Source organism: Lissotriton helveticus, unplaced genomic scaffold, assembly GCF_964261635.1.
Source record: "Lissotriton helveticus unplaced genomic scaffold, aLisHel1.1 SCAFFOLD_559, whole genome shotgun sequence".
NCBI lineage: Eukaryota > Metazoa > Chordata > Amphibia > Caudata > Salamandridae > Lissotriton > Lissotriton helveticus.
In genome coordinates, this window is record NW_027612017.1 from 221271 (window position 1) to 248597 (window position 27327).

A 27327-nucleotide genomic window follows, 5' to 3' on the forward strand; every position below is an offset into this window, starting at 1 on the left:
AAGACCTTGCAGGCCTTTCCTGATACTGTGAAGGGGTGAAATAGACTTTACTTGGCATGTGTAGTGTTTTGCTTCATCACTTCCAGCTAAGGGTGAAAAGCTGATATCTTACCCTGCGCTGAGCTCCATAACCCTGGGTAGAAGGTGTGACTTCATCCCCTTGAAGTTGAACAACACCAAATGTCACAGGTATCAGTACAATTGGTGCCTGGAGAATAGATGTAGGCCCAAGGCCTTGCAGGCCTTTCCTGATACTGTGAAGGGGTGAAATAGACTTTACTTGGCATGTGTAGTGTTTTGCTTTAACACCTCGAGCAAGGGGGATAACCTGAAATCTTACCCTGCACTGAGCTCCTTAACCCCGGGTAAAAGGTGTGCCTTCATCCCCTTGAAGCTCAACACCACCAAATGTCACAGGTATCAGTAAAATTTGTGCCTGGAGGCTGGAAGTAGGCCCAAGGCCTTGCAGGCCTTTCCTGATACTGTGAAAGGGGTGAAATAGACTTTATTTGGCATGTGAAGTGTTTGGCTTTAACACCTCAGGCCAGGGGGATAAACTGAAATCTTACCCTGCACTGAGCTCCATAACCCTGGGTAGAAGGTGTGACTTCATCCCCTTTGAAGCTGAGCACCTCCAAATGTCACAAGTATCACAAAAACAGGTGCCTGGGGGCTGGAAGTAGGCCCAAGGCCTTGCAGGCCTTTCCTGATACTGTGAAGGGGTGAAATAGACTTTATTGGGCATGTGAAGTGTTTTGCTTTAACACCTCAAGCCAGGGGGATAACCTGAATTCTTACCCTGCGCTGAGCTCCATAACCCTGGGTAGAAGGTGTGACTTCATCCCCTTGAAGCTTAACACCACCACATGTCACAGGTATCAGTAACATTGGTGCCTGGAGGCTGGAAGTAGGCACACGGCATTGCAGGCCTTTCCTGATACTGTGAAGGGATGAAATAGACTTTAATGGGCATGCAAAGTGTTTTGCTTTAACACCTCCAGCCAGGGGGATAACCTGAATTCTTACCCTGCGCTGAGCTCCATAACCCTGGGTAGAAGGTGTGACTTCTTCCCCTTGAAGCTTAACACCACCAAATGTCACAGGTATCAGTAACATTGGTGCCTGGAGGCTGGAAGTAGGCACACGGCCTTGCAGGCCTTTCCTGATACTGTGAAGGCGTGAAATAGACTTTATTGGGCATGTGGAGTGTTTGGCTTTAACACCTCAAGCCAGGGGGATAACCTGAAATCTTACCCTGCGCTGAGCTCCATAACCCTGGGTAAAAGGTGTGACTTCATCCCCTTGAAGCTTAACACCACCACATGTCACAGGTAACAGTAACATTGGTGCCTGGAGGCTGGAAGTAGGCACAAGGCCTTGCAGGCCTTTCCTGATACTGTGAAGGGGTGAAAAAGACTTTAATGGGCATGTGAAGTGTTTTGCTTTAACACCTCCAGCCAGGGGGATAACCTGAATTCTTACCCTGCACTGAGCTCCATAACCCTGGGTAGAAGGTGTGACTTCATACCCTTGAAGCTTAACACCTCCAAATGTCACCGGTATCAGTACAATTGGTGCCTGGAGGCTGTAAGTAGGCCCAAGGCCTTGCAGGCCTTTCCTGATACTGAGAAAGGGGTGAAATAGACTTTATTGGGCATGTGAAGTGTTTTGCTTTAACACCTCAAGCCAGGGCGCATACCTGAATTCTTACCCTGCGCTGAGCTCCATAACCCTGGGTAAAAGGTGTGACTTCATCCCCTTGAAGCGTAACACCACCACATGTCACAGGTATCAGTAACATTGGTGCCTGGAGGCTGGAAGTAGGCACAAGGACTTGCAGGCCTTTCCTGATACTGTGAAGGGGTGAAATAGACTTTATTGGGCATGTGAAGTGTTTTGCTTTAACACCTCCAGCCAGGGTGATAACCTGAAATCTTACCCTGCGCTGACCTCAATAACCCTGGGTAGAAGGTACAACTTCGTCCCCTTGAACTTTAACACCGCCAAATGTCACAAGTTTCATTAAAACTGCTGCCTGGAGGCTGGAGGTAGGCCAGAGGCCTTGCGGACCTTTCCCTGTAACTGTAAAGGAGGGAAATACACTTTGTTGTGTATGTGATGTTTTGAGTTTTCACACATCTAGGCAGGGGTGATACCTGAAATCTTACCTCGTGCGGAGCTCCATAACCCTGGGTAGAAGGTGTGACTTCATCCCCTTGAAGCTGAACACCTCCAAATGTCACAAGTATCACAAAAACAGGTGCCTGGGGTCTGGAAGTAGGCCCAAGGCCTTGCAGGCCTTTCCTGATACTGTGAATGGGTGAAATAGACTTTATTGGGCATGTGAAGTGTTTTGCTTTAACACCTCCAGCCAGGGGGATAACCCGAATTCTTACCCTGCACTGAGCTCCATAACCCTGGGTAGAAGGTGTGACTTCATCCCCTTGAAGCTTAACACCACCACATGTCACAGGTATCAGTAACATTGGTGCCTGGAGGCTGGAAGTAGGCACAAGGCCTTGCAGGCCTTTCCTGATACTGTGAAGGGGTGAAACAGACTTTATTGGGCATGTGAAGTGTTTTAATTTAACACCTCCAGCCAGGGGGATAACCCAAATTCTTACCCTGCGCTGAGCTCCATAACCCTGGGTAGAAGATGTGACTTCTTCCCCTTGAAGCTTAACACCACCAAATGTCACAGGTATCAGTAACATTGGTGCCTGGAGGCTGGAAGTAGGCACAAGGCCTTGCAGGCCTTCCCTGATACTGTGGAGGGGTGAAATAGACTTTATTTGGCATGTGAAGTGTTTTCCTTTAACACCTCCAGCCAGGGGGATGACCTAAATTCTTACCCTGCGCGGAGCTCCATAACCCTGGGTAGAAGGTGTGACTTCATCCCCTTGAAGCTTAACACCACCACATGTCACAGGTATCAGTAACATTGGTGCCTGGAGGCTGGAAGTAGGCCCAAGGCCTTGCAGGCCTTTCCTGATACTGTGAAGGGGTGAAACAGACTTTATTGGGCATGTGAAGTGTTTTAATTTAACACCTCCAGCCAGGGGGATAACCCAAATTCTTACCCTGCGCTGAGCTCCATAACCCTGGGTAGAAGATATGACTTCTTCCCCTTGAAGCTTAACACCTCCAAATGTCACAGGTATCGGTATAATTGGTGGCAGGAGGCTGGAAGTAGGCACACGGCCTTGCAGGCCTTTCCTGATACTGTGAAGGGGTGAAATAGACTTTAATGGGCATGCAAAGTGTTTTGCTTTAACACCTCCAGCCAGGGGGATGACCTGAATTCTTACCCTGCGCTGAGCTCCATAACCCTGGGTAGAAGGTGTGACTTCCTCCCCTTGAAGCTTAACACCACCAAATGTCACAGGTATCAGTAACATTGGTGCCTGGAGGCTGGAAGTAGGCACAAGGCCTTGCAGGCCTTCCCTGATACTGTGGAGGGGTGAAATAGACTTTATTTGGCATGTGAAGTGTTTTCCTTTAACACCTCCAGCCAGGGGGATGACCTAAATTCTTACCCTGCGCGGAGCTCCATAACCCTGGGTAGAAGGTGTGACTTCATCCCCTTGAAGCTTAACACCACCACATGTCACAGGTATCAGTAACATTGGTGCCTGGAGGCTGGAAGTAGGTACAAGGCCTTGCAGGCCTTTCCTGATACTGTGAAGGTGTGAAATAGACTTTAGTGGGCTTGTGGAGTGTTTGGCTTTAACACCTCAAGCCAGGGGGATAACCTGAATTCTTACCCTGCGCTGAGCTCCATAACCCTGGGTAGAAGGTGTGACTTCATCCCCTTGAAGCTTAACACCACCACATGTCACAGGTATCAGTAACATTGGTGCCTGGAGGCTGGAAGTAGGCACACGGCCTTGCAGGCCTTTCCTGATACTGTGAAGGGGTGAAATAGACTTTAATGGGCATGCAAAGTGTTTTGCTTTAACACCTCCAGCCAGGGGGATGACCTGAATTCTTACCCTGCGCTGAGCTCCATAACCCTGGGTAGAAGGTGTGACTTCCTCCCCTTGAAGCTTAACACCACCAAATGTCACAGGTATCAGTAACATTGGTGCCTGGAGGCTGGAAGTAGGTACAAGGCCTTGCAGGCCTTTCCTGATACTGTGAAGGTGTGAAATAGACTTTAGTGGGCTTGTGGAGTGTTTGGCTTTAACACCTCAAGCCAGGGGGATAACCTGAAATCTTACCCTGCGCTGAGCTCCATAACCCTGGGTAAAAGGTGTGACTTCATCCCCTTGAAGCTTAACACCACCACATGTCACAGGTAACAGTAACATTGGTGCCTGGAGGCTGGAAGTAGGCACAAGGCCTTGCAGGCCTTTCCTGATACTGTGAAGGGGTGAAATAGACTTTAATGGGCATGTGAAGTGTTTTGCTTTAACACCTCCAGCCAGGGGGATAACCTGAATTCTTACCCTGCACTGAGCTCCATAACCCTGGGTAGAAGGCGTGACTTCTTCCCCTTGAAGCTTAACACCACCAAATGTCACAGGTATCAGTAACTTTGGTGCCTGGAGGCTGGAAGTAGGCCCAAGGCCTTGCAGGCCTTTCCTGATACTGTGAAGGGGTGAAATAGACTTTATTTGGCATGTGGAGTGTTTTGCTTTAACACCTCAAGCCAGGGCGATAACCTGAAATCTTACCCTGCGCTGAGTTCCAGAACCCTGGGTAGAAGGTGCAACTTCATCCCCTTGAAGTTGAACACCTACAAATGTCACAAGTGTCAGTGAAATTGGTGCCTAGAGGCTGGAAGAAGGCACAAGGCCTTTCCTGATACTGTGAAGGGGTGAAATAGACTTTATAGGGCATGTGAAGTGTTTTGCTTTAACACCTCAAGCCAGGGGGATAACCTGAATTCTTACCCTGCGCTGAGCTCCATAACCCTGGGTAGAAGGTGTGACTTCATCCCCTTGAAGCTTAACACCACCACATGTCACAGGTATCAGTAACATTGGTGCCTGGAGGCTGGAAGTAGGCACACGGCCTTGCAGGCCTTTCCTGATACTGTGAAGGGGTGAAATAGACTTTAATGGGCATGCAAAGTGTTTTGCTTTAACACCTCCATCCAGGGGGATAACCTGAATTCTTACCCTGCGCTGAGCTCCATAACCCTGGGTAGAAGGTGTGACTTCCTCCCCTTGAAGCTTAACACCACCAAATGTCACAGGTATCAGTAACATTGGTGCCTGGAGGCTGGAAGTAGGTACAAGGCCTTGCAGGCCTTTCCTGATACTGTGATGGCGTGAAATAGACTTTATTGGGCATGTGGAGTGTTTGGCTTTAACACCTCAAGCCAGGGGGATAACCTGAAATCTTACCCTGCGCTGAGCTCCATAACCCTGGGTAAAAGGTGTGACTTTATCCCCTTGAAGCTTAACACCACCACATGTCACAGGTAACAGTAACATTGGTGCCTGGAGGCTGGAAGTAGGCACAAGGCCTTGCAGGCCTTTCCTGATACTGTGAAGGGGTGAAATAGACTTTAATGGGCATGTGAAGTGTTTTGCTTTAACACCTCCAGCCAGGGGGATAACCTGAATTCTTACCCTGCACTGAGCTCCATAACCCTGGGTAGAAGGCGTGACTTCTTCCCCTTGAAGCTTAACACCACCAAATGTCACAGGTATCAGTAACTTTGGTGCCTGGAGGCTGGAAGTAGGCCCAAGGCCTTGCAGGCCTTTCCTGATACTGTGAAGGGGTGAAATAGACTTTATTTGGCATGTGGAGTGTTTTGCTTTAACACCTCAAGCCAGGGCGATAACCTGAAATCTTACCCTGCGCTGAGCTCCATAACCCTGGGTAAGAGGTGTGACTTCATCCCCTTGAAGCTTAACACCACCATATGTCACAGGTATCAGTAACATTGGTGCCTGGAGGCTGGAAGTAGGCACAAGGCCTTGCAGGCCTTCCCTGATACTGTGGAGGGGTGAAATAGACTTTATTTGGCATGTGAAGTGTTTTCCTTTAACACCTCCAGCCAGGGGGATGACCTAAATTCTTACCCTGCGCGGAGCTCCATAACCCTGGGTAGAAGGTGCGACTTCATCCCCTTGAAGCTTAACACCTCCAAATGTCACAGGTATCAGTATAATTGGTGCCAGGAGGCTGGAAGTAGGCCCAAGGCCTTGCAGGCCTTTCCTGATACTGTGGAGGGGTGAAATAGACTTTATTGGGCATGAGAAGTGTTTTGCTTTAACACCTCCAGTCAGGGGTGAAGCCTGGAATCTTACCCTGCGCTGAGTTCCATAACCCTGGGTAGAAGGTGCAACTTCATCCCCTTGAAGTTGAACACCTACAAATGTCACAAGTGTCAGTGAAATTGGTGCCAAGAGGCTGGAAGTAGGCACAAGGCCTTTCCTGATACTGTGAAGGGGTGGAATAGACTTTATTGGGCATGTGAAGTGTTTTGCTTTAACACCTCAAGCCAGGGTGAGAACCTGAAATCTTACCCTGCGCTGAGCTCCATAACCCTGGGTAAAAGGTGTGACTTCTTCCCCTTGAAGCTTAACACCACCAAATGTCACAGGTATCAGTAACATTGGTGCCTGGAGGCTGGAAGTAGGCACAAGGCCTTTCCTGATCCTGTGAAGGGGTGAAATAGACTTTATTGGGCATGTGAAGTGTTTTGCTTTAACACCTCAAGCCAGGGCGATAACCTGAATTCTTACCCTGCGCTGAGCTTCATAACCCTGGGTAGAAGATGTGACTTCTTCCCCTTGAAGCTTAACACCACCAAATGTCACAGGTATCAGTAACATTGGTGCCTGGAGGCTGGAAGTAGGCACAGAGCCTTTCCTGATACTGTGAAGGGGTGAAAAAGACTTTAATGGGCATGTGAAGTGTTTTGCTTTAACACCTCCAGCCAGGGGGATAACCTGAATTCTTACCCTGCACTGAGCTCCATAACCCTGGGTAGAAGGTGTGACTTCATACCCTTGAAGCCTAACACCTCCAAATGTCACCGGTATCAGTAACATTGGTGCCTGGAGGCTGGAAGTAGGCACAAGGCCTTGCAGGCCTTTCCTGATACTGTGAAGGGGTGAAATAGACTTTATTGGTCATGTGAAGTGTTTTGCTTTAACACCTCCAGCCAGGGTGATAACCTGAAATCTTACCCTGCGCTGAGCTCCATAACCCTGGGTAAAAGGTACAACTTCGTCCCCTTGAAGCGTAACACCACCACATGTCACAGGTATCAGTAACATTGGTGCCTGGAGGCTGGAAGCAGGCACAAGGCCTTGCAGGCCTTTCCTGATACTGTGAAGGGGTGAAATAGACTTTAATGGGCATGTGAAGTGTTTTGCTTTAACACCTCCAGCCAGGGGGGATAACCTGAAATCTTACCCTGCGCTGAGCTCCATAACCCTGGGTAGAAGATGTGACATCTTCCCCTTGAAGCTTAACACCACCACATGTCACAGGTATCAGTAACATCGGTGCCTGGAGGCTGGAAGTAGGCCCAATGCCTTGCAGGCCTTTCCTGATACTGTGAAGAGGTGAAATAGACTTTATTGGGCATGTGGAGTGTTTTGCTTTAACACCTCCAGCCAGGGGGATAACCTGAATTCTTACCCTGCGCTGAGCTCCATAACCCTGGGTAGAAGGTGTGACTTCTTCCCCTTGAAGCTTAACACCACCACATGTCACAGGTATCAGTAACATTGGTGCCTGGAGGCTGGAAGTAGGCCCAAGGCCTTGCAGGCCTTTCCTGATACTGTGAATGGGTGAAATACACATTGCTGTGTATGGTAATTGTTCTAATTTCACGCCTCCAGCCTGGGGTGAAGCCTGAAATCTTACCCTGCGAGGAGCTCCATAACCCTGGGTAGAAGGTGTGACTTCATCCCCTTGAAGCTTAACACCACCAAATGTCACAGGTATCAGTACATTGGTGCCTGGTGGCTGGAAGAAGGCCCAAGGCCTTGCAGGCCTTTCCTGATACTGTGAAGGGGTGAAATAGACTTTATTGGGCATGTGAAGTGTTTTGCTTTAACACCTCAAGCCAGGGGGATAACCTGAAATCTTACCCTGCGCTGAGCTCCATAACCCTGGGTAAAAGGTGTGACTTCATCCCCTTGAAGCTTAACACCACCACATGTCACAGGTGTCAGTAACATTGGTACCTGGAGGCTGGAAGTAGGCCCAAGGCCTTTCAGTCCTTTCCTGATACTGTGAAAGGGGTGAAATAGACTTTATTGGGCATGTGAAGTGTTTTGCTTTAACACCTCAAGCCAGGGCGATAACCTGAAATCTTACCCTGCGCTGAGCTCCATAACCCTGGGTAGAAGGTGTGACTTCATCCCCTTGAAGCTTAACACCTCCAAATGTCACAGGTATCAGTAACATTGGTGCCTGAAGGCTGGAAGTAGGCACAAGGCCTTGCAGGCCTTTCCTGATACTGTGAAAGGGGTGAAATAGACTTTATTGGGCATGTGAAGTGTTTTGCTTTAACACCTCAAGCCAGGGCGATAACCTGAAATCCTGCGCTGAGCTCCATAACCCTGGGTAAAAGGTGTGACTTCATCCCCTTGAAGCTTAACACCACCACATGTCACAGGTATCAGTAACATTGGTGCCTGGAGGCTGGAAGTATGCACAAGGCCTTGCAGGCCTTTCCTGATACTGTGAAAGGGGTAAAATAGACTTTATTGGGCATGTGAAGTGTTTTGCTTTAACACCTTAAGCCAGGGCGATAACCTGAAATCTTACCCTGCGCTAAGCTCCATAACCCTGGGTAGAAGGTGTGACTTCTTCCCCTTGAAGCTTAACACCACCGAATGTCACAGGTGTCAGTAACATTGGTGCCTGGGGGCTGGAAGTAGGCACAAGGCCTTGCAGGCCTTTCCTGATACTGTGAAAGGGGTGAACTAGACTTTATTGGGCATGTGAAGTGTTTTGCTTTAACACCTCAAGCCAGGGCGATAACCTGAAATCTTACCCTGAGCTGAGCTCCATAACCCTGGGTAAAAGGTGTGACTTCATCCCGTTGAAGCTTAACACCACCAAATGTCACAGGCATCAGTAACATTGGTGCCTGGAGGCTGGAAGTAGGCCCAAGGCCTTGCAGGCTTTTCCTGATACTGTGAAGGGGTGAAATAAACTTTATTGGGCATGTGGAGTGTTTTGCTGTAACACCTCCAGCCAGGGGGATAACCTGAATTCTTACCCAGCGCTGAGCTCCATAACCCTGGGTAGAAGGTGTGACATCTTCCCCTTGAAGCTTAACACCACCAAATGTCACAGGTGTCAGTAACATTGGTGCCTGGGGGGCTGCAAGTAGGCCCAAGGCCTTGCAGGCCTTTCCTGATACTGTGAAGGGGTGAAATACAATTTATTGGGCATGTGAAGTGTTTTGCTTTAACACCTCGAGCCAGGGGGAATAACCTGAAATCTTACCCTGCGCTGAGCTCCATAACCCTGGGTAGAAGGTGTGACTTCTTCCCCATGAAGCTTAACACCACCAAATGTCACAGGTGTCAGTAACATTGGTGCCTGGAAGTAGGCACGAGGCCTTGCAGCTCTTTCCTGATCCTGTGAAGGGGTGAAATACAATTTATTGGGCATGAGAAGTGTTTTGCTTTGACACCTCCAGCCAGGGGGATAACCTAAAGTCTTACCCTGCGCTGAGCTCCATAACCCTGGGTAGAAAGTGTGACTTCTTACCCTTGAAGCTTAACACCACCAAATGTCACAGGTATCAGTAACATTGGTGCCTGGAGAATGGATGTAGGCCCAAGGCCTTGCAGGCCTTTCCTGATACTGTGAAGGGTTGAAATAGACTTTATTGGGCATGAGAAGTGTTTTGCTTCAACACATCCAGCTAGGGGCGAAAAGCTGAAATCTTACCCTGCGCTGAGCTCCATAACCCTTGGTAGAAGGTGTGACTTCATCCCCTTGAAGCTGAACACCTCCAAATGTCACAAGTATCACAAACACTGGTGCCTGGAGGGTGGAAGTAGGCCCAAGGCCTTGCAGGCCTTTCCTGATACTGTGAAGGGTTGAAATAGACTTTATTGGGCATGAGAAGTGTTTTGCTTTAACACCTCCAGCCAGGGGGGGTAACCTGAATTCTTACCCTGCACTGAGCTCCATAACCCTGGGTAGAAAGTGTGACTTCTTCCCCTTGAAGCTTAACACCTCCAAATGTCACAGGTATCAGTAAAATTGGTGCCGTGAGACTGGAAGTAGGCCCAAGGCCTTGCAGGCCTTTCCTGAGACAGTGAAGGGGTGAAATAGACTTTATTGGGCATGTGGAGTGTTTTGCTTTAACACCTCCAGCCAGGGGAATAACCAGAAATCTTACCCTGTTCGGAGCTCCATTACCCTGGGTAGAAGGAGTGACTCTGTCCCCTTGAAGCTGCAGGCTTCCTAATGTCACAAGTATCACTAAAACAGGTGCCTGGAGGCTGGAAATGTGCCTACGGTCTTGCAGGCCTAGGTCTGATACTGTAAAGGGGTTAGATACAGTGTTGGAATAAAGAATTATTCTGTTTTCCCACCTCCAGCCAGGAGTGGAACCTGACATCTTACCCTGCGCGGAGCTCCATAGCCCAGGCTAGTAGGAGCAACTGTATCCCCTTTGAAGATTAACTCCGCCAAATGTTACAATTATCACTAAAAGAGGTGTATGGAGGCTGCAAACGGGCCCACAGCCTTGAGCTGATACTGTAACAGGGGGGAATCTCACATTGCGCGGAGCACCATAGCTCTGAGTAGAAATAGCCACTCTGTGCCTGGAGGCTAGAAATGGGCTTGGGAGACTGATGTCTGATAATGTAAAGGGGTTTTTGAATGACGTTTTGTATTTCTCCACCTCCAGCCAAGGGGTAAATCCTGAAATATAACCCTAATCGGAGCTCCATAGCCCTCTGTAGAAAAAGTGACTTAGTCCCCTTGAACCTTAATAAAATGTGATAAATGTTAACAGTTTTAAACGGGTGCCTGGAGACTAAAAATGGAACAGAGACACTTTTTCAGATCCCATACTGCGAGGGACTTATTGTAATTAATTTGTGATATATATATATATATATATATATATATATATATATACAATTATTATTTTTCTTTTTTTGGCCCTCCTTCAGCTTAGGGGTTAAACCAGGAATTGTACCCGGATTGGAGCTCCACAGCCCCGGGTAGAAAAAGTGACTTTGTCCCCTTGAACCTAAGGAGTTAGTAAAAAAAAAAAAAGAAATGTGTGTGTGTTTATTTTTTATTTTTTTGCCGACCTCCAGCTAAGGGGGGAAACCGGAAATTTTACCCGAATCGGAGCTCCATAGCCCCGGGAAGAAAAAGGGACTGTGTCCCCTTGAACATAAGGAGTTAGTAAAAAAAAATAAAAGAAATGTGTGTGTTTATTTTTTTTTTTTTTTTTGCCGACCTCCAGCTAAGGGGGGAAAACTGAGATTTTACCCGAATCGGAGCTCCATAGCCCCGGGAAGAAAAAGTGACTTTGTCCCCTTGAACCTAAGGAGTTAGTAAAAAAAAAAAAAAAAAAGAAGTGTGTGTGTGTGTGTGTGTGTTTATTTTTTTTTGCCGACCTCCAGCTAAGGGGGGAAACCGGACATTTTACCCGAATCGGAGCTCCATAGCCCCGGGAAGAAAAAGTGACTTTGTCCCCTTGAACCTAAGGAGTTTGTTAAAAAAAAAAAAGAAATGCGTGTATGTTTTTTTTTTTAAAGTTTTTTTTTTTCCGACCTCCACCTACGGGGGGGAACCTGAAATTGTACCCGAATCTGAGCTCCCCAGCCCCGGGTAGAATTAGTGCCATCGTCCCCTTGAACCAAAATGCCCACACAAAAAAAATAAAAATACTGAAACGGGGGCTTAAAGGCCCACAGGGACCCCTAAAGGGACATGGCGGTTCACCACAAAAATTAGGATCCCACACCCGCTTCCTTGGGCCTGCATGGGAACCCTATTTTATCGACTATTAAGCCCCCCACGTAGTGGGGGCTTACAGCTCCTGGGTGGAGAACAAAGTCGGAGTTAGCGCGGCCAATCCGCCGCCCGGCCATCTGGTCGCCGCAGCTCACTGGGCCATCTGGTCGACCCACAGAGGGGCGACCAGATGGCCCAGTGAGCTGCGGCGACCAGATGGCCGGGCGGCGGAACGGCCGCGCTATCTCCAACTTTGTTTCCCAGCCAGGCGCTGTAAGCCCCCACTACGTGGGGGGCTTAATAGTCGGTGAACTGCGTGACTCGTGGGGCCCTGTGCCGGGCTAAACCCGCCTTAGGTCCCCATGCAAGGGCTCCATGATGGCGGGCACCTGGGCCGGTCTAAACACCCCCCTTAGAACTGCGTGACTCGTGGGGCCCTGTGCCGGGCTAAACCCGCCTTAGGTCCCCATGCAAGGGCTCCATGATGGCGGGCACCTGGGCCGGTCTAAACACCCCCCTTAGAACTGCGTGACTCGTGGGGCCCTGTGCCGGGCTAAACCCGCCTTAGGTCCCCATGCAAGGGCTCCATGATGGCGGGCACCTGCTCCGGGCTAAACCCACCGTAGGTCCCCAGGCAAGGGCTCCATGATGGCGGGCCCCTGGTCCGGGCTAAACCCACCGTAGGCCCCCAGGCAAGGGCTCCATGATGGCGGGCCCCTGGTCGGGGCTAAACCCACCGTTGGTCCCCAGACAAGGGCTCCATGATGGCGGGCAGCCGGGCCGGGCTAAACCCACCGTAGGTCCCCAGGCAAGGGCTCCACGGTGGCGGGCCCCTGGGCCGGGCTGAACCCACCTTTGGTCCCTAGTTTAGAGCTCCATGGTGGCGGGCCCGTGGGACGGGGTAAACCCGCCTTCCCGGCCGTGCCTTCCAGAGCAGAGTGGCTGCGGAGCAACTCCCCGGGTTCCCCCCTCCTCCCCTCCCGAGCGAGTGTGGGCCTAGATAGCAGCCCTGCGCTGCGGCTATAATAGTTCATAGACACAGCTCTCACACGACATGGTGGTCGGCTCTTAAAAGAGCCTTTGGGTTGTTTTTTTTTTCCTTTTTTTCCGTGGTTTAACCGCCGAATCCGTAGAGAGTGCGGCCCTGGCGCTTCAGGGCATAGACCACATCCATGGCGGTGACGGTCTTCCTCTTGGCGTGCTCGGTGTAGGTGACGGCGTCCCGGATCACGTTCTCCAGGAAAACCTTGAGCACCCCGCGGGTCTCCTCGTAGATGAGGCCGGAGATGCGCTTGACTCCGCCACGGCGCGCCAGGCGGCGAATGGCCGGCTTGGTGATGCCCTGGATGTTGTCCCGGAGCACCTTGCGGTGTCTCTTGGCGCCGCCTTTGCCGAGCCCCTTCCCTCCTTTGCCGCGTCCAGACATGTTCTCTTCTCGGTGCTGGGAGCAGAAATGAAGAGGAAAACCAGCACCGGCTGCTTTCTATGGAGGCTCAGCGGACCTGCGCGGGAGCTCCAAGCGCCCACGTGACGCCCTGTGAGGCGGGAGAGCTCGGACCCGGCCCGCCTTCTGCAGGAAGCGGGGGCTGGAGCGGCCGTTGCCTTCTGAAAAAGAGCGGGCTCCCAGCCCGCCTTTGTCATGGGCTGGCTCAGCAGCTGCCGCTGCCGGTGCACAGATCACAGTCAAACACACGCAAGCACCTCCCTTCCCGGCCTCCCCTTGTGACCGCGGGCCACCCATCCCCTGCGTTCGGAGCCCCCTGTCCAATATAAGCAGAAGGCTCTGTATGTTTTAATGGAGCCACACACGTTAGCGGCCTCACCGGCACCACCCCGCTGCGTTTGGCCGCCTGCAACCTCGTAGCACTGCCCACATCCCGCGCCCGGCTGGGGCAAGCCTGCAAAATGTGTCCCCCAAAAATGAAAAGAAAAAAATATATATGTATATATTGTTTGAAAAAGAGCGCGCTCCCAGCCCGCCTCTGTCAGGGGCTCCCGATGGGGGGCTCAGCAGCTGCCGCCGGTGCACTGATCAGTCAAACACGCACACTCCTACCTTCCAGCCCCCCCCCCCCCCCCCCCCCACTTGTCACCGCGGCCTGCCTAACCCTCGCGTTCGGTGCCCGCTCGGCTTGGCTCAGCAGCTGCCGCCGGTGCACTGATCAGTCAAACACACACACTCCTCCCTTCCAGGCCCCCACTTGTCACCGCGGCCCGCCTAACCCTCGCGTTCGGTGCCCGCTCGGCTGGGGCACGTCTGCAAAACGTGTCCCTGAAAATTAAAAATTATATATGTATAACAAAAACATCGATATGGTCTGCCTCATGCTAGGCTTTGGGACGGGACAACATTAAAGTGTACGGCCAGAGCTTGGGCATGCCCTCCACTACAAAGCTACGGTGGCGGGCGCTGCCGCATCTATGAAGCCGCCAGAGTAACACCTCGGCACGGATACGCTCTTTGATGGAGTCTGTGGATGGCCCTGAAAAGAGCCTTTGTGTTTAGGGTGCGTTTCCACGGTGGTCTGCGGGCCTTTACTTGCTTGCTTTGCCCTGTGCCTTGTGGCTCTCGGTTTTCTTGGGCAGCAGCACGGCCTGGATGTTGGGCAGGACTCCTCCCTGGGCGATGGTGACTCGGCCCAGCAGCTTGTTCAGCTCCTCGTCGTTGCGGATGGCCAGCTGGAGGTGTCTGGGGATGATGCGGGTCTTCTTGTTGTCCCGGGCGGCGTTGCCAGCCAGCTCCAGAATCTCAGCGGTCAGGTACTCCAGCACTGCAGCCAGATAGACGGGGGCACCGGCGCCCACCCTCTCGGCGTAGCTTCCCTTCCTGAGCAGCCTGTGCACACGGCCCACGGGGAACTGGAGCCCGGCTCTGGAAGAGCGTGTCTTGGCCTTGGCGCGGGCCTTTCCTCCTTGCTTTCCGCGTCCAGACATGGCGATCGATCTAGGGTCTCAGTCACACAACAGAGAGAATGGTACTGCGCCTTCTGCTGGACTCCGGTAATATAAAGACTTCGGGAGCGTCTGATTGGTTGACAGCTAGGCGCCGATAGTACTTTTCAATGGAGGGAGGCGGGCTTCTGTTTAACCAATCAGTGTCCCAGAACCGCATTACAATAGGAAGTGGGGGCCCTGCCAATGAGAAAGGAGAAACGGGAAGAAGCTGCTTTGCACGCCCAGCCTATAAATACAAGTGCCGGACGCCCAGGCATCATTTCTCTCGGCTCCACAGCAAGCAGCGAAAGAGCGTCGACCATGCCTGAACCAGCCAAGTCCGCGCCGGCACCCAAGAAGGGCTCCAAGAAAGCGCTCTCCAAGCCGCCCAAGAAGGACGGGAAGAAGCGCAAGAGAAGCAGGAAGGAAAGCTATGCCATCTACATTTACAAAGTGATGAAGCAGGTGCACCCGGATACCGGCATTTCCTCCAAGGCCATGGGCATCATGAACTCCTTCGTGAACGACATCTTCGAGCGCATCGCTGCAGAGGCTTCCAAACTGGCTCACTACAACTCGCGGCGCACCATCACCTCCCGGGAGATCCAGACCGCAGTCCGCCTTCTGCTCCCCGGAGAGCTGGCCAAGCACGCCGTGTCGGAGGGCACCAAGGCCGTCACCAAGTACACCAGCGCCAAGTAAGGCTTCCAGGCGCACCCCAACGAACACAACGGCTCTTTTAAGGGCCAACCACTTCCTCCCCTAAGAGCTAACGTGCTTCTATTATGACCGGAGAAATGTGTTTTGGAATATGTGTTTTTTAAGGGTAATGTTAAGTGCAGAAAGGCCCGCTCTCACGGGGCTTGCTGCAGACCGAGGGCCGACAGCAGGCAACCCGTTCCGCCTCTTTAAATTAACATGTCTATATGAATGGGACCAAGTGTCACATGAGCACTGTAACGATGAGGTTCAATAAACCCACTGGGGAATTCACACATCTGCCCCCCCCCCCCCCCCCGGGCTTATGGTTTTCCATGTTGGGGGCGAACAGTGTCTCTGTGAGCGGGTTTAACGTTGTGTTTGTACTTTTAAGACCCTGGGGAACGGCGTTAGTTCACCCCGGGGCAAACGTTCCCGAAATCAGACACACGAACCCGATGTACCGGGGACACAGATGCCCCTTAAGCGGTGGCTTGTGACCAGCGGATCCCTGCACAACCCCCTATAAAAAGGCTTTTTATTATTAGATGGACACATTGAACAGGCGTTTATGCACTGTGAACACAGAGTGCTCTGGTTAACCCAGAGCCGGTATAAGTTGCCCAGTGACCGTGGTACTCACAGCACACCCTCCCTAACCTGTAAAACACATGCCATGACAGATAAGAGAAGCTCGTAGGTGACAGGGTGGTGGCCCTTAAAAGAGCCGTTGTGGTGGTGGTTGTTCGGGTCGGTCCGTCTCCTTAGGCCCTCTCGCCTCGGATGCGACGGGCCAGCTGGATGTCCTTGGGCATGATGGTCACCCTCTTGGCGTGGATGGCGCACAGGTTGGTGTCCTCGAAGAGCCCGACCAGGTAGGCCTCGCTGGCCTCCTGCAGGGCCATGACGGCGGAGCTCTGGAAGCGCAGGTCGGTCTTGAAGTCCTGGGCGATCTCCCTCACCAAGCGCTGGAAGGGCAGCTTGCGGATGAGGAGCTCGGTGGACTTCTGGTAGCGGCGGATCTCGCGGAGAGCCACGGTGCCTGGCCGGTAGCGGTGAGGCTTCTTGACTCCTCCGGTGGCAGGCGCGCTCTTGCGGGCTGCCTTGGTGGCCAGCTGCTTGCGGGGCGCTTTGCCGCCGGTGGACTTGCGGGCTGTCTGCTTGGTGCGGGCCATGGCGGGAGCGGTCTCTCTCAGCGAAGGCAGAGAAGAATGGCGTCTACCAGGGAAAGAGCCCTATTTATGCCCTCACAGACGGAGGGCTGCTCTGGTTGGCTGAGGAGACCGCCCCACGTTCGAAAATAGCCCGCGGTGTGCAACGATTGGATACTGAACTGGAGGCTGCAGCCTAGCTGTCCAATGAGCTGTGGATAAAAGAGACCCCCCCCTTGGATGATGGCGCCGGAGCCCGCGCCTCGGTCAGCCTTTGTCTCCGTCCGTCCATCCACTTGTAGTCACGAGGACGACTCGACCCCGGTCAACCGGGAGAGGAGCCCGAGATGTCATAAGCACACTGCCCTTGGTCACTCTGGAACACGCCCCCGTTACCTGCGCTCGATTGAAAGTTCACAATCGTCTGCTTTATGCAGGCGCTATATCGAGTCTGCCCGGATACAGTGAAAGCACCAACACAAACACGTTTATAATAAACTGAGGTCTTATAACTCCCAGACCCGCTTTTTACCCTCACCCTGGAGCACGCAGTTACCTGCGCTCCAATTAAAGTTCACAATCATCTGCTTTATGCAGACACTATTTAGAGTCTGCCCGGGTACAGTGAAAGCACAGAGACACACACGTTATTGCACATGTATTATAAACGGAGGCCTTATAACTCCCGGACCCCCTTATTTTCTATGTAATAACGATTTCAATCCACGCAGCACCGAAAGAGCCGTTTATATGGCCAAGATCACACGCGGCACTCGCGTGTGGAAAAGTGCGCTATGGATGTATGGTGCGGTTTATTTTTGAGAAGTGGGGCCATTGGGTGGGTGCAAAGGTGGGGAGGAACACGCTCTCTTCTAGATAGGGTGGTGGCCCTTAAAAGAGCCGTTGTGTTTGCAGTGTCTCGGTGCCAGCCCTTACTTCTTCTTGGGCGCTGCCTTTTTGGGCTTCGCTGCTTTGGGCTTGGCTGCCTTGGGTTTGACTACCTTGGCAGGGCTTTTCTTGGCTACTTTGGGCTTCGCCGCCTTGGCTTTCGCTGGGCTCTTGGCAGCCTTCTTGGCAGGGGCAGCCTTGGGCTTCTTGGGGCTCTTGGCTGCTGCTGGCTTCTTGACCTTCTTCGGGCTCTTCTTGACCCCCGCGGGAGCCTTTTTGGGCTTCGCGGCGGCAGGGGCAGCTTTCTTGGCCGCTGGCTTCTTGGTCTTGGCAGCTGTCTTCTTGGCTGCCTTCTTGCCCTCCAGCTGCTTCTTGTTCACTTTGAAGGACCCGGAGGCCCCGGTGCCCTTCAGCTGGGCTAGGGCGCCTTTACTGACCAGGCTCTTCAGGGAGACCTTAACGCGGCCCTTGTTCTTGTCCGCATCGTAGCCGGCGGCGGTCAGCGCCTTCTTCAGAGCCACCAGGGAGACTCCCTTCCTCTCGGCCGAGGCGGTCACACACTTCAAAATCAGGTCGGACACGCTGGGACCGGAAGGCTTCTTGGCCTTGGAGGCCCCCGCTGCTTTCTTCTGCTTCTTCTTGGGGGCGACCTCAGCGGGAGGAGCCGCGGCGGCTGGAGCGGTTTCTGCCATTGCAATACGAGTCTCGGCGCTGTCACAGAACAGAAATGTACCTCCCAACCCGAGCCCCGTGCATATATAGGGAGGAGCCAGCCCCTGATTGGTTCCGAGGAGTGAGGGCTGTGTGCGAGGCGCACTCGGCTCTCTGCTCCGAGCTGACTTTTGTGTTTCCTACTATCGGATTATCTAAGTTTTTAAACACAATCCGTTAAACACACGCTCCCATACACACATGAAAAGAAGCCCAACTTCAACCCCTTCCCGTGCCCTCCCCCGTTTCAGCCGACCCCGTCCTCAGAGGCTTGTAATCCGCCGTGAATCTCTGCCCTCCCCCGATGGCTGACGCCCCCGTGCCTTGAATCCCGGGCCCCGGGCCCCTTTCCCCCGGTCCACCCTCGCGCTCTGAGGCCGGGAGCGGCGGCCCGCGGGCGGGAGGGGCCTCCTGCAGGGAGCGGGCCCTGTGGCGTCACAATGGGGCTCAGGGGGACGCGGGGAGCGCGTTCTGGAACGGGCCGAAGTAACACAGGGCTCCGCCGGCCGAGCGGGGAAGCGAAGACAACAACAGGGGGCCCCGGCCCGGGGGTCAGGGGGGCCCTCGCCGCGCGCCTGCACCCTCGGCTGTGGCACCCACGACTCGGGGGCAGCCGGGGGATTTTTACAAGCAGCGGGGCACGGGCCGGGCTCAAGACTCACGGGCATCACAAGGCGGCTGCGCGCTGGTAGCTTCACATGCAGCCAGAGGGCATTCACTGCCAAGCGCCGAGCTGGAGGAGACGGGGGCACACTAAACATAATAAACACACAGTGACACAATAGAGGCAGGCGGCCGAGTTAGACCTACATTGGCACCCAGCGTGAGAGCAGAAGGTGTGAAGGCACCTGAAATGGTGACCCCAGTACCTGCATGGAGGCACTCTGCTGAGCTGATGTTCACAGCTGGAGTTAGGTTTACATCTCAGGTGACATCTTTGGACGGGAACCGACCTTAACAACGCGGTCAAAACACCGCAGTACATTTCGATCGCTGCATTTACAACGCAAGTCTTTTCCACGACTTGCACGGGAGGGCGCACTAGACTATGGAATAGTGCGATTTACTATTCCAACACCTTCCCTACCTTACTTAGGCTGGAGTTCGAATAGTAAATCATACTATTCCTAAGTCTAGAGCGCCCTCCCGTGCAAGTCGTGGAGAGCGCCTAAAACAGCAATGTAATGTACCGCAATCTAATTGTTACATCATACATCCCACAGTACAGAGTGAGGCCTGTGACTATCAATGTTGTATTGAGCCCGATTGCTGGGGTGGGGACCACTCCTGAATCAAATGGCATGTCAAGAGTGCGACCTGCGCCGACAAATCAGATTCTGCGCCTGGCAGCCTGATTGAGGTCTACTGCTAATTACAGGTTTTCGCCTTATATGTAGGTAGAGGGAAACACAAATAAAACACTTCTCATAGTCCAAGACGTACATGAACACCATTCACAGTTTCAGATCTTAGCCTTCAGGTACCCTGGCCCATCCCTAGCTTCCAGGAACCTGTTTTAGTAATATATCTGATACTATGAGGTTTCCAGAATAAAGGGGACAACGTCAGCCCTTCTTCCCAGAGATATAGAGCTCCGCACAGGAAAATATTTCACGTCTTTCCCTGGGGTGGCGGTGTAAGAATAAAATACTTCACACGGCCCAAAACAGCACAAAATAACCCAGTCACCATATCAGAATAGAGCCTTCAGGGCTCTGGGGCATTTCTAGCCACCAGGGACCTGCTTTAGTGATATTTGTGACATTATGAGGTTTTCAGATTCAAGGGCACTAAGTCACTCTTTCTACCCAGGGATTTGGAGCTCCAGGCAGGGTAAGATTCAAGATTTCCCTCACGAGTGGAGGTGAAGAAATGAAAACACTTCACCTAGCCTAAAAGGTACATACACCCATTTGAAAGATCAGGCCTTGGCCTGCAGAGACATGGGCACATTTCTATCCACCAAACACATGTTTTAGTGATAAATGTGAAATTATGATGTGCTCAGCTGCAAGGGGACAATGGCACTCCGTCTACCCAGAACTACGGAGCTCTGCATAGGGTAAGATTTCAGCCTTGCCGCCTTGGATTTGAGGGAAGTGTTTTACTTCTCCGCCTCCTTCCAAGGGGAAAACCTGCGATCTCCCCCTGTGCATACTTCCATAGCCCTGGGTAGAAGGAGCAACTGTATCCCTTTGAAGATTAACACCTCCAAATGTTACATGTATCCCAAAAAATGGTGCCTGGAGGTTGGAAATAGGCCAAAGGCATTACAGGCCTTTCCCGACACTGCGAAGGGGAGAAATAGACCTTATTGGGCATGTGAAATGTTTTGCTTTAACACCTCCAGCCAGGGGGATACCCTGAATTCTTACCCTGCACTGAGCTCCATAACCCTGGGTTGAAGATGTGACTCCTTCCCCTTGAAGCTTAACACCACCAAATGTCACAGGTATCAGTAACATTGGTGCCTGGAGGCTGGAAGCAGGCCCAAGGCCTTGCAGGCCTTCCCTGATACCGTGAAGGTGTGAAATAGACATTCTTGGGCATGTGGAGTGTTTGGCTTTAACACCTCAAGCCAGGGGGATAACCTGAAATCTTACCCTGCGCTGAGCTCCATAACCCTGGGTAGAAGGTGGGACTTCTTCCCCTTGAAGCTTAACACCACCAAATGTCACAGGTATCAGTAACATTGGTGCCTGGAGGCTGGAAGTAGGCACAAGGCCTTGCAGGCCTTTCCTGATACTGGGAAAGGGTGAAATACACTGTACTGGGCATGTGAGGTGTTTTGCTTAAACACCTCCAGCCAGGGGGATAACCAAAAATCTTACCCTGCGCTGAGCTCCATAACCCTGGGTATAAAGTGTGACTTCATCCCCTTGAAGCTTAACACCACCAAATGTCACAGGTATCAGTAAAATTGGTGCCTGGAGGCTGGAAGTAGGCACAAGGCCTTGCAGGCCTTCCCTGATACTGTGAATGGGTGAAATACACATTGCTGTGTATGGTAATTGTTCTATTTTCACGCCTCCAGCCTGGGGTGAAGCCTGAAATCTTACCCTGCGAGGAGCTCCATAACCCTGGGTAGAAGGTGTGACTTCATCCCCTTGAAGCTTAACAGCACCAAATGTCACAGGTATCAGTACATTGGTGCCTGGGGGCTGGAAGTAGGCCCAAGGCCTTGCAGGCCTTTCCTGATACTGTGAAGGGGTGAAATAGACTTTATTGGGCATGTGAAGTGTTTTGCTTTAACACCTCAAGCCAGGGGGATAACCTGAAATCTTACCCTGCACTGAGCTCCATAACCCTGGGTAGATGGTGTGACTTCTTCCCCTTGAAGCTTAACACCGCCAAATGTCACAGGTATCAGTAACATTGGTGCCTGGAGGCTGGAAGTAGGCACAAGGCCTTGCAGGCCTTTCCTGATACTGGGAAAGGGTGAAATACACTGTACTGGGCATGTGAAGTGTTTTGCTTTAACACCTCCAGCCAGGGGGATACCCTGAATTCTTACCCTGCACTGAGCTCCATAACCCTGGGTAAAAGGTGTGACTTCATCCCCTTGAAGCTTAACACCACCAAATGTCACAGGCATCAGTAACATTGGTGCCTGGAGGCTGGAAGTAGGCCCAAGGCCTTGCAGGCCTTTCCTGATACTGTGAAGGGGTGAAATACAATTTATTGGGCATGTGAAGTGTTTTGCTTTAACACCTCCAGCCAGGGGGATAACCTGAATTCTTACCCTGCGCTGAGCTCCATAACCCTGGGTAGAAAGTGTGACTTCATCCCCTTGAAGCTTAACACCACCACATGTCACAGGTATCAGTAACATTGGTGCCTGGAGGCTGGAAGTAGGCCCAAGGCCTAGCAGGCCTTTCCTGATACTGTGAATGGGTGAAATACACATTGTTGTGTATGGTAATTGTTCTATGTTCACGCCTTAAGCCTGGGGTGAAGCCTGAAATCTTACCCTGCGCGGAGCTCCATAACCCTGGGTAGAAGGTGCGACTTCATCCCCTTGAAGCTTAACACCACCAAATGTCACAGGTATCAGTAACATTGGTGCCTGGAGGCTGGAAGTAGGCACAAGGCCTTGCAGGCCTTTACTGATACTGGGAAAGGGTGAAATACACTGTACTGGGCATGTGAGGTGTTTTGCTTAAACACCTCCAGCCAGGGGGATAACCTAAAATCATACCCTGCGCTGAGCTCCATAACCCTGGGTAGAAGGTGTGACATCTTCCCCTTGAAGCTTAACACCACCAAATGTCACAGGTGTCAGTAACATTGGTGCCTGGGGGCTGCAAGTAGGCCCAAGGCCTTGCAGGCCTTTCCTGATACTGTGAAGGGGTGAAATACAATTTATTGGGCATGTGAAGTGTTTTGCTTTAACACCTCGAGCCAGGGGGAATAACCTGAATTCTTACCCTGCGCTGAGCTCCATAACCCTGGGTAGAAGGTGTGACTTCTTCCCCATGAAGCTTAACACCACCAAATGTCACAGGTGTCAGTAACATTGGTGCCTGGGGGCTGGAAGTAGGCACGAGGCCTTGCAGGCCTTTCCTGATACTGTGAAGGGGTGAAATACAATTTATTGGGCATGTGAAGTGTTTTGCTTTAACACCTCGAGCCAGGGGGAATAACCTGAAATCTTACCCTGCGCTGAGCTCCATAACCCTGGGTAGAAGGTGTGACTTCTTCCCCATGAAGCTTAACACCACCAAATGTCACAGGTGTCAGTAACATTGGTGCCTGGAGAATGGATGTAGGCCCAAGGCCTTACAGGCCTTTCCTGATACTGTGAAGGGTTGAAATAGACTTTATTGGGCATGAGAAGTGTTTTGCTTCAACACATCCAGCTAGGGGTGAAAAGCTGAAATCTTACCCTGCGCTGAGCTCCATAACCCTGTGTAGAAGGTGTGACTTCATCCCCTTGAAGCTGAACACCTCCAAATGTCACAAGTATCACAAACACAGGTGCCTGGACGCTGGAAGTAGGCCCAAGGCCTTGCAGGCCTTTCCTGATACTGTGAAGGGTTGAAATAGACTTTATTGGGCATGAGAAGTGTTTTGCTTCAACACATCCAGCTAGGGGTGAAAAGCTGAAATCTTACCCTGCGCTGAGCTCCATAACCCTGGGTAGAAGGTGTGACTTCTTCCCCTTGAAGCTTAACACCTCCAAATGTCCCAGGTATCAGTAACATTGGTGCCTGGAGGCTGGAAGTAGGCCCAAGGCCTTGCAGGCCTTTCCTGATACTGTGAAGGGGTGAAATAGACTTTATTGGGCATGTGAAGTGTTTTGCTTTAACACCTCAAGCCAGGGGGGATAACCTGAAATCTTACCCTGCGCTGAGCTCCATAACCCTGGGTAGAAGGTGCGACTTCATCCCCTTGAAGCTTAACACCACCACATGTCACAGGTATCAGTAACATTGGTGCCTGGAGGCTGGAAGTAGGCACAAGGCCTTGCAGGCCTTTCCTGATACTGTGAAGGGGTGAAACAGATTTTATTGGGCATGTGAAGTGTTTTAATTTAACACCTCCAGCCAGGGGGATAACCCAAATTCTTACCCTGCGCTGAGCTCCATAACCCTGGGTAGAAGGTGTGACTTCATCCCCTTGAAGCTTAACACCACCACATGTCACAGGTATCAGTAACATTGGTGCCTGGAGGCTGGAAGTAGGCACACTGCCTTGCCTGCCTTTCCTGATACTGTGAAGGGGTGAAATAGACTTTAATGGGCATGCAAAGTGTTTTGCTTTAACACCTCCAGCCAGGGGGATAACCTGAATTCTTACCCTGCGCTGAGCTCCATAACCCTGGGTAGAAGGTGTGACTTCTTCCCCTTGAAGCTTAACACCACCAAATGTCACAGGTATCAGTAACATTGGTGCCTGGAGGCTGGAAGTAGGCACAAGGCCTTGCAGGCCTTTCCTGATACTGTGAAGGCGTGAAATAGACTTTATTGGGCATGTGGAGTGTTTGGCTTTAACACCTCAAGCCAGGGGGATAACCTGAAATCTTACCCTGCGCTGAGCTCCATAACCCTGGGTAAAAGGTGTGACTTCATCCCCTTGAAGCTTAACACCACCACATGTCACAGGTAACAGTAACATTGGTGCCTGGAGGCTGGAAGTAGGCACAAGGCCTTGCAGGCCTTTCCTGATACTGTGAAGGGGTGAAATAGACTTTAATGGGCATGTGAAGTGTTTTGCTTTAACACCTCCAGCCAGGGGGATAACCTGAATTCTTACCCTGCACTGAGCTCCATAACCCTGGGTAGAAGGCGTGACTTCTTCCCCTTGAAGCTTAACACCACCAAATGTCACAGGTATCAGTAACTTTGGTGCCTGGAGGCTGGAAGTAGGCCCAAGGCCTTGCAGGCCTTTCCTGATACTGTGAAGGGGTGAAATAGACTTTATTTGGCATGTGGAGTGTTTTGCTTTAACACCTCAAGCCAGGGCGATAACCTGAAATCTTACCCTGCGCTGAGCTCCATAACCCTGGGTAAAAGGTGTGACTTCATCCCCTTGAAGCTTACACCACCACATGTCACAGGTATCAGTAACATTGGTGCCTGGAGGCTGAAAGTAGGCACAAGGCCTTGCAGGCCTTTCCTGATACTGTGAAGGGGTGAACTAGACTTTATTGGCATGTGAAGTGTTTTGCTTTAACACCTCAAGCCAGGGCGATAACCTGAAATCTTACTCTGCGCTGAGCTCCATAACCCTGGGTAAAAGGTGTGACTTCATCCCCTTGAAGCTTAACACCTCCAAATGTCACAGGTATCAGTATAATTGGTGCCAGGAGGCTGGAAGTAGGCCCAAGGCCTTGCAGGCCTTTCCTGATACTGTGAAGGGGTGAACTAGACTTTATTGGGCATGTGAAGTGTTTTCCTTTAACACCTCCAGCCAGGGGGATGACCTAAATTCTTACCCTGCGCGGAGCTCCATAACCCTGGGTAGAAGGTGCAACTTCATCCCCTTGAAGCTTAACACCTCCAAATGTCACAGGTATCAGTATAATTGGTGCCAGGAGGCTGGAAGTAGGCCCAAGGCCTTGCAGGCCTTTCCTGATACTGTGGAGGGGTGAAATAGACTTTATTGGGCATGAGAAGTGTTTTGCTTTAACACCTCCAGTCAGGGGTGAAGCCTGGAATCTTACCCTGCGCTGAGTTCCATAACCCTGGGTAGAAGGTGCAACTTCATCCCCTTGAAGTTGAACACCTACAAATGTCACAAGTTTCAGTGAAATTGGTGCCTAGAGGCTGGAAGAAGGCACAAGGCCTTTCCTGATACTGTGAAGGGGTGAAATAGACTTTATAGGGCATGTGAAGTGTTTTGCTTTAACACCTCAAGCCAGGGGGATAACCTGAATTCTTACCCTGCGCTGAGCTCCATAACCCTGGGTAGAAGGTGTGACTTCATCCCCTTGAAGCTTAACACCACCACATGTCACAGGTATCAGTAACATTGGTGCCTGGAGGCTGGAAGTAGGCACACGGCCTTGCCTGCCTTTCCTGATACTGTGAAGGGGTGAAATAGACTTTAATGGGCATGCAAAGTGTTTTGCTTTAACACCTCCAGCCAGGGGGATAACCTGAATTCTTACCCTGCGCTGAGCTCCATAACCCTGGGTAGAAGGTTTGACTTCTTCCCCTTGAAGCTTAACACCACCAAATGTCACAGGTATCAGTAACATTGGTGCCTGGAGGCTGGAAGTAGGTACAAGGCCTTGCAGGCCTTTCCTGATACTGTGAAGGTGTGAAATAGACTTTAGTGGGCTTGTGGAGTGTTTGGCTTTAACACCTCAAGCCAGGGGGATAACCTGAAATCTTACCCTGCGCTGAGCTCCATAACCCTGGGTAAAAGGTGTGACTTCATCCCCTTGAAGCTTAACACCACCACATGTCACAGGTAACAGTAACATTGGTGCCTGGAGGCTGGAAGTAGGCACAAGGCCTTGCAGGCCTTTCCTGATACTGTGAAGGGGTGAAATAGACTTTAATGGGCATGTGAAGTGTTTTGCTTTAACACCTCCAGCCAGGGGGATAACCTGAATTCTTACCCTGCACTGAGCTCCATAACCCTGGGTAGAAGGCGTGACTTCTTCCCCTTGAAGCTTAACACCACCAAATGTCACAGGTATCAGTAACTTTGGTGCCTGGAGGCTGGAAGTAGGCCCAAGGCCTTGCAGGCCTTTCCTGATACTGTGAAGGGGTGAAATAGACTTTATTTGGCATGTGGAGTGTTTTGCTTTAACACCTCAAGCCAGGGCGATAACCTGAAATCTTACCCTGCGCTGAGCTCCATAACCCTGGGTAAAAGGTGTGACTTCATCCCCTTGAAGCTTAACACCACCAAATATCACAGGTATCAGTAACATTGGTGCCTGGAGGCTGGAAGTAGGCACAAGGCCTTGCAGGCCTTTCCTGATACTGTGAAGGGGTGAAACAGACTTTATTGGGCATGTGAAGTGTTTTGCTTTAACACCTCCAGCCAGGGGGATAACCCAAATTCTTACCCTGCACTGAGCTCCATAACCCTGGGTAGAAGGTGTGACTTCATCCCATTGAAGCTTAACACCACCACATGTCACAGGTATCAGTAACATTGGTGCCTGGAGGCTGGAAGTAGGCACAAGGCCTTGCAGGCCTTTCATGATACTGTGAAGGGGTGAAACAGACTTTATTGGGCATGTGAAGTGTTTTAATTTTACACCTCCAGCCAGGGGGATAACCCAAATTCTTACCCTGCGCTGAGCTCCATAACCCTGGGTAGAAGATTTGACTTCTTCCCATTGAAGCTTAACACCACCAAATGTCACAGGTATCAGTAACATTGGTGCCTGGAGGCTGGAAGTAGGCACAAGGCCTTGCAGGCCTTTCCTGATACTGGGAAAGGGTTAAATACACTGTACTGGGCATGTGAGGTGTTTTGCTTAAACACCTCCAGCCAGGGGGATAACCTGAAATCTTACCCTGCGCGGAGCTCCATAACCCTGGGTAGAAGGTGCGACTTCATCCCC

General features: G+C 51.5%; 5 protein-coding genes across 5 annotated transcripts; 1 reads left to right on the forward strand and 4 right to left on the reverse strand.

Moving 5' to 3' along the window:
• Positions 1 to 12975: 12975 nt before the first annotated feature.
• Positions 12976 to 13891, reverse strand: LOC144807550 (histone H4). Its single transcript, XM_078673187.1, has one exon. The coding sequence runs from the start codon at positions 13340 to 13342 to the stop codon at positions 13031 to 13033; it is 312 nt and encodes a 103-aa protein (XP_078529313.1). The 5' UTR covers positions 13343 to 13891; the 3' UTR covers positions 12976 to 13030.
• Positions 13892 to 14229: 338 nt separating this feature from the next.
• On the reverse strand, positions 14230 to 14912 carry LOC144807573 (histone H2A type 2-C-like). Its single transcript, XM_078673213.1, has one exon. It carries the CDS (start codon positions 14848 to 14850, stop codon positions 14452 to 14454), a length of 399 nt encoding a protein of 132 aa, XP_078529339.1. The 5' UTR covers positions 14851 to 14912; the 3' UTR covers positions 14230 to 14451.
• Positions 14913 to 15151: 239 nt separating this feature from the next.
• Positions 15152 to 15603, forward strand: LOC144807516 (histone H2B 1.2-like). The gene has a single exon (XM_078673150.1). The coding sequence runs from the start codon at positions 15172 to 15174 to the stop codon at positions 15550 to 15552; it is 381 nt and encodes a 126-aa protein (XP_078529276.1). The 5' UTR covers positions 15152 to 15171; the 3' UTR covers positions 15553 to 15603.
• A 269-nt stretch (positions 15604 to 15872) lies between these two features.
• LOC144807521 (histone H3) lies at positions 15873 to 16958 on the reverse strand. Its single transcript, XM_078673156.1, has one exon. The coding sequence runs from the start codon at positions 16722 to 16724 to the stop codon at positions 16314 to 16316; it is 411 nt and encodes a 136-aa protein (XP_078529282.1). The 5' UTR covers positions 16725 to 16958; the 3' UTR covers positions 15873 to 16313.
• A 674-nt stretch (positions 16959 to 17632) lies between these two features.
• Positions 17633 to 18342, reverse strand: LOC144807553 (histone H1.01-like). The gene has a single exon (XM_078673190.1). The coding sequence runs from the start codon at positions 18278 to 18280 to the stop codon at positions 17633 to 17635; it is 648 nt and encodes a 215-aa protein (XP_078529316.1). The 5' UTR covers positions 18281 to 18342.
• Positions 18343 to 27327: the final 8985 nt, after the last annotated feature.

Excerpts from the sequence above, each read along its gene's own strand:
- LOC144807550 (XM_078673187.1), bottom strand. The coding sequence starts at position 13,342 with ATGTCTGGACGCGGCAAAGGAGGGAAGGGGCTCGGCAAAGGCGGCGCC.
- LOC144807573 (XM_078673213.1), bottom strand. The coding sequence starts at position 14,850 with ATGTCTGGACGCGGAAAGCAAGGAGGAAAGGCCCGCGCCAAGGCCAAG.
- LOC144807553 (XM_078673190.1), bottom strand. The coding sequence starts at position 18,280 with ATGGCAGAAACCGCTCCAGCCGCCGCGGCTCCTCCCGCTGAGGTCGCC.
- LOC144807516 (XM_078673150.1), top strand. The coding sequence starts at position 15,172 with ATGCCTGAACCAGCCAAGTCCGCGCCGGCACCCAAGAAGGGCTCCAAG.
- LOC144807521 (XM_078673156.1), bottom strand. The coding sequence starts at position 16,724 with ATGGCCCGCACCAAGCAGACAGCCCGCAAGTCCACCGGCGGCAAAGCG.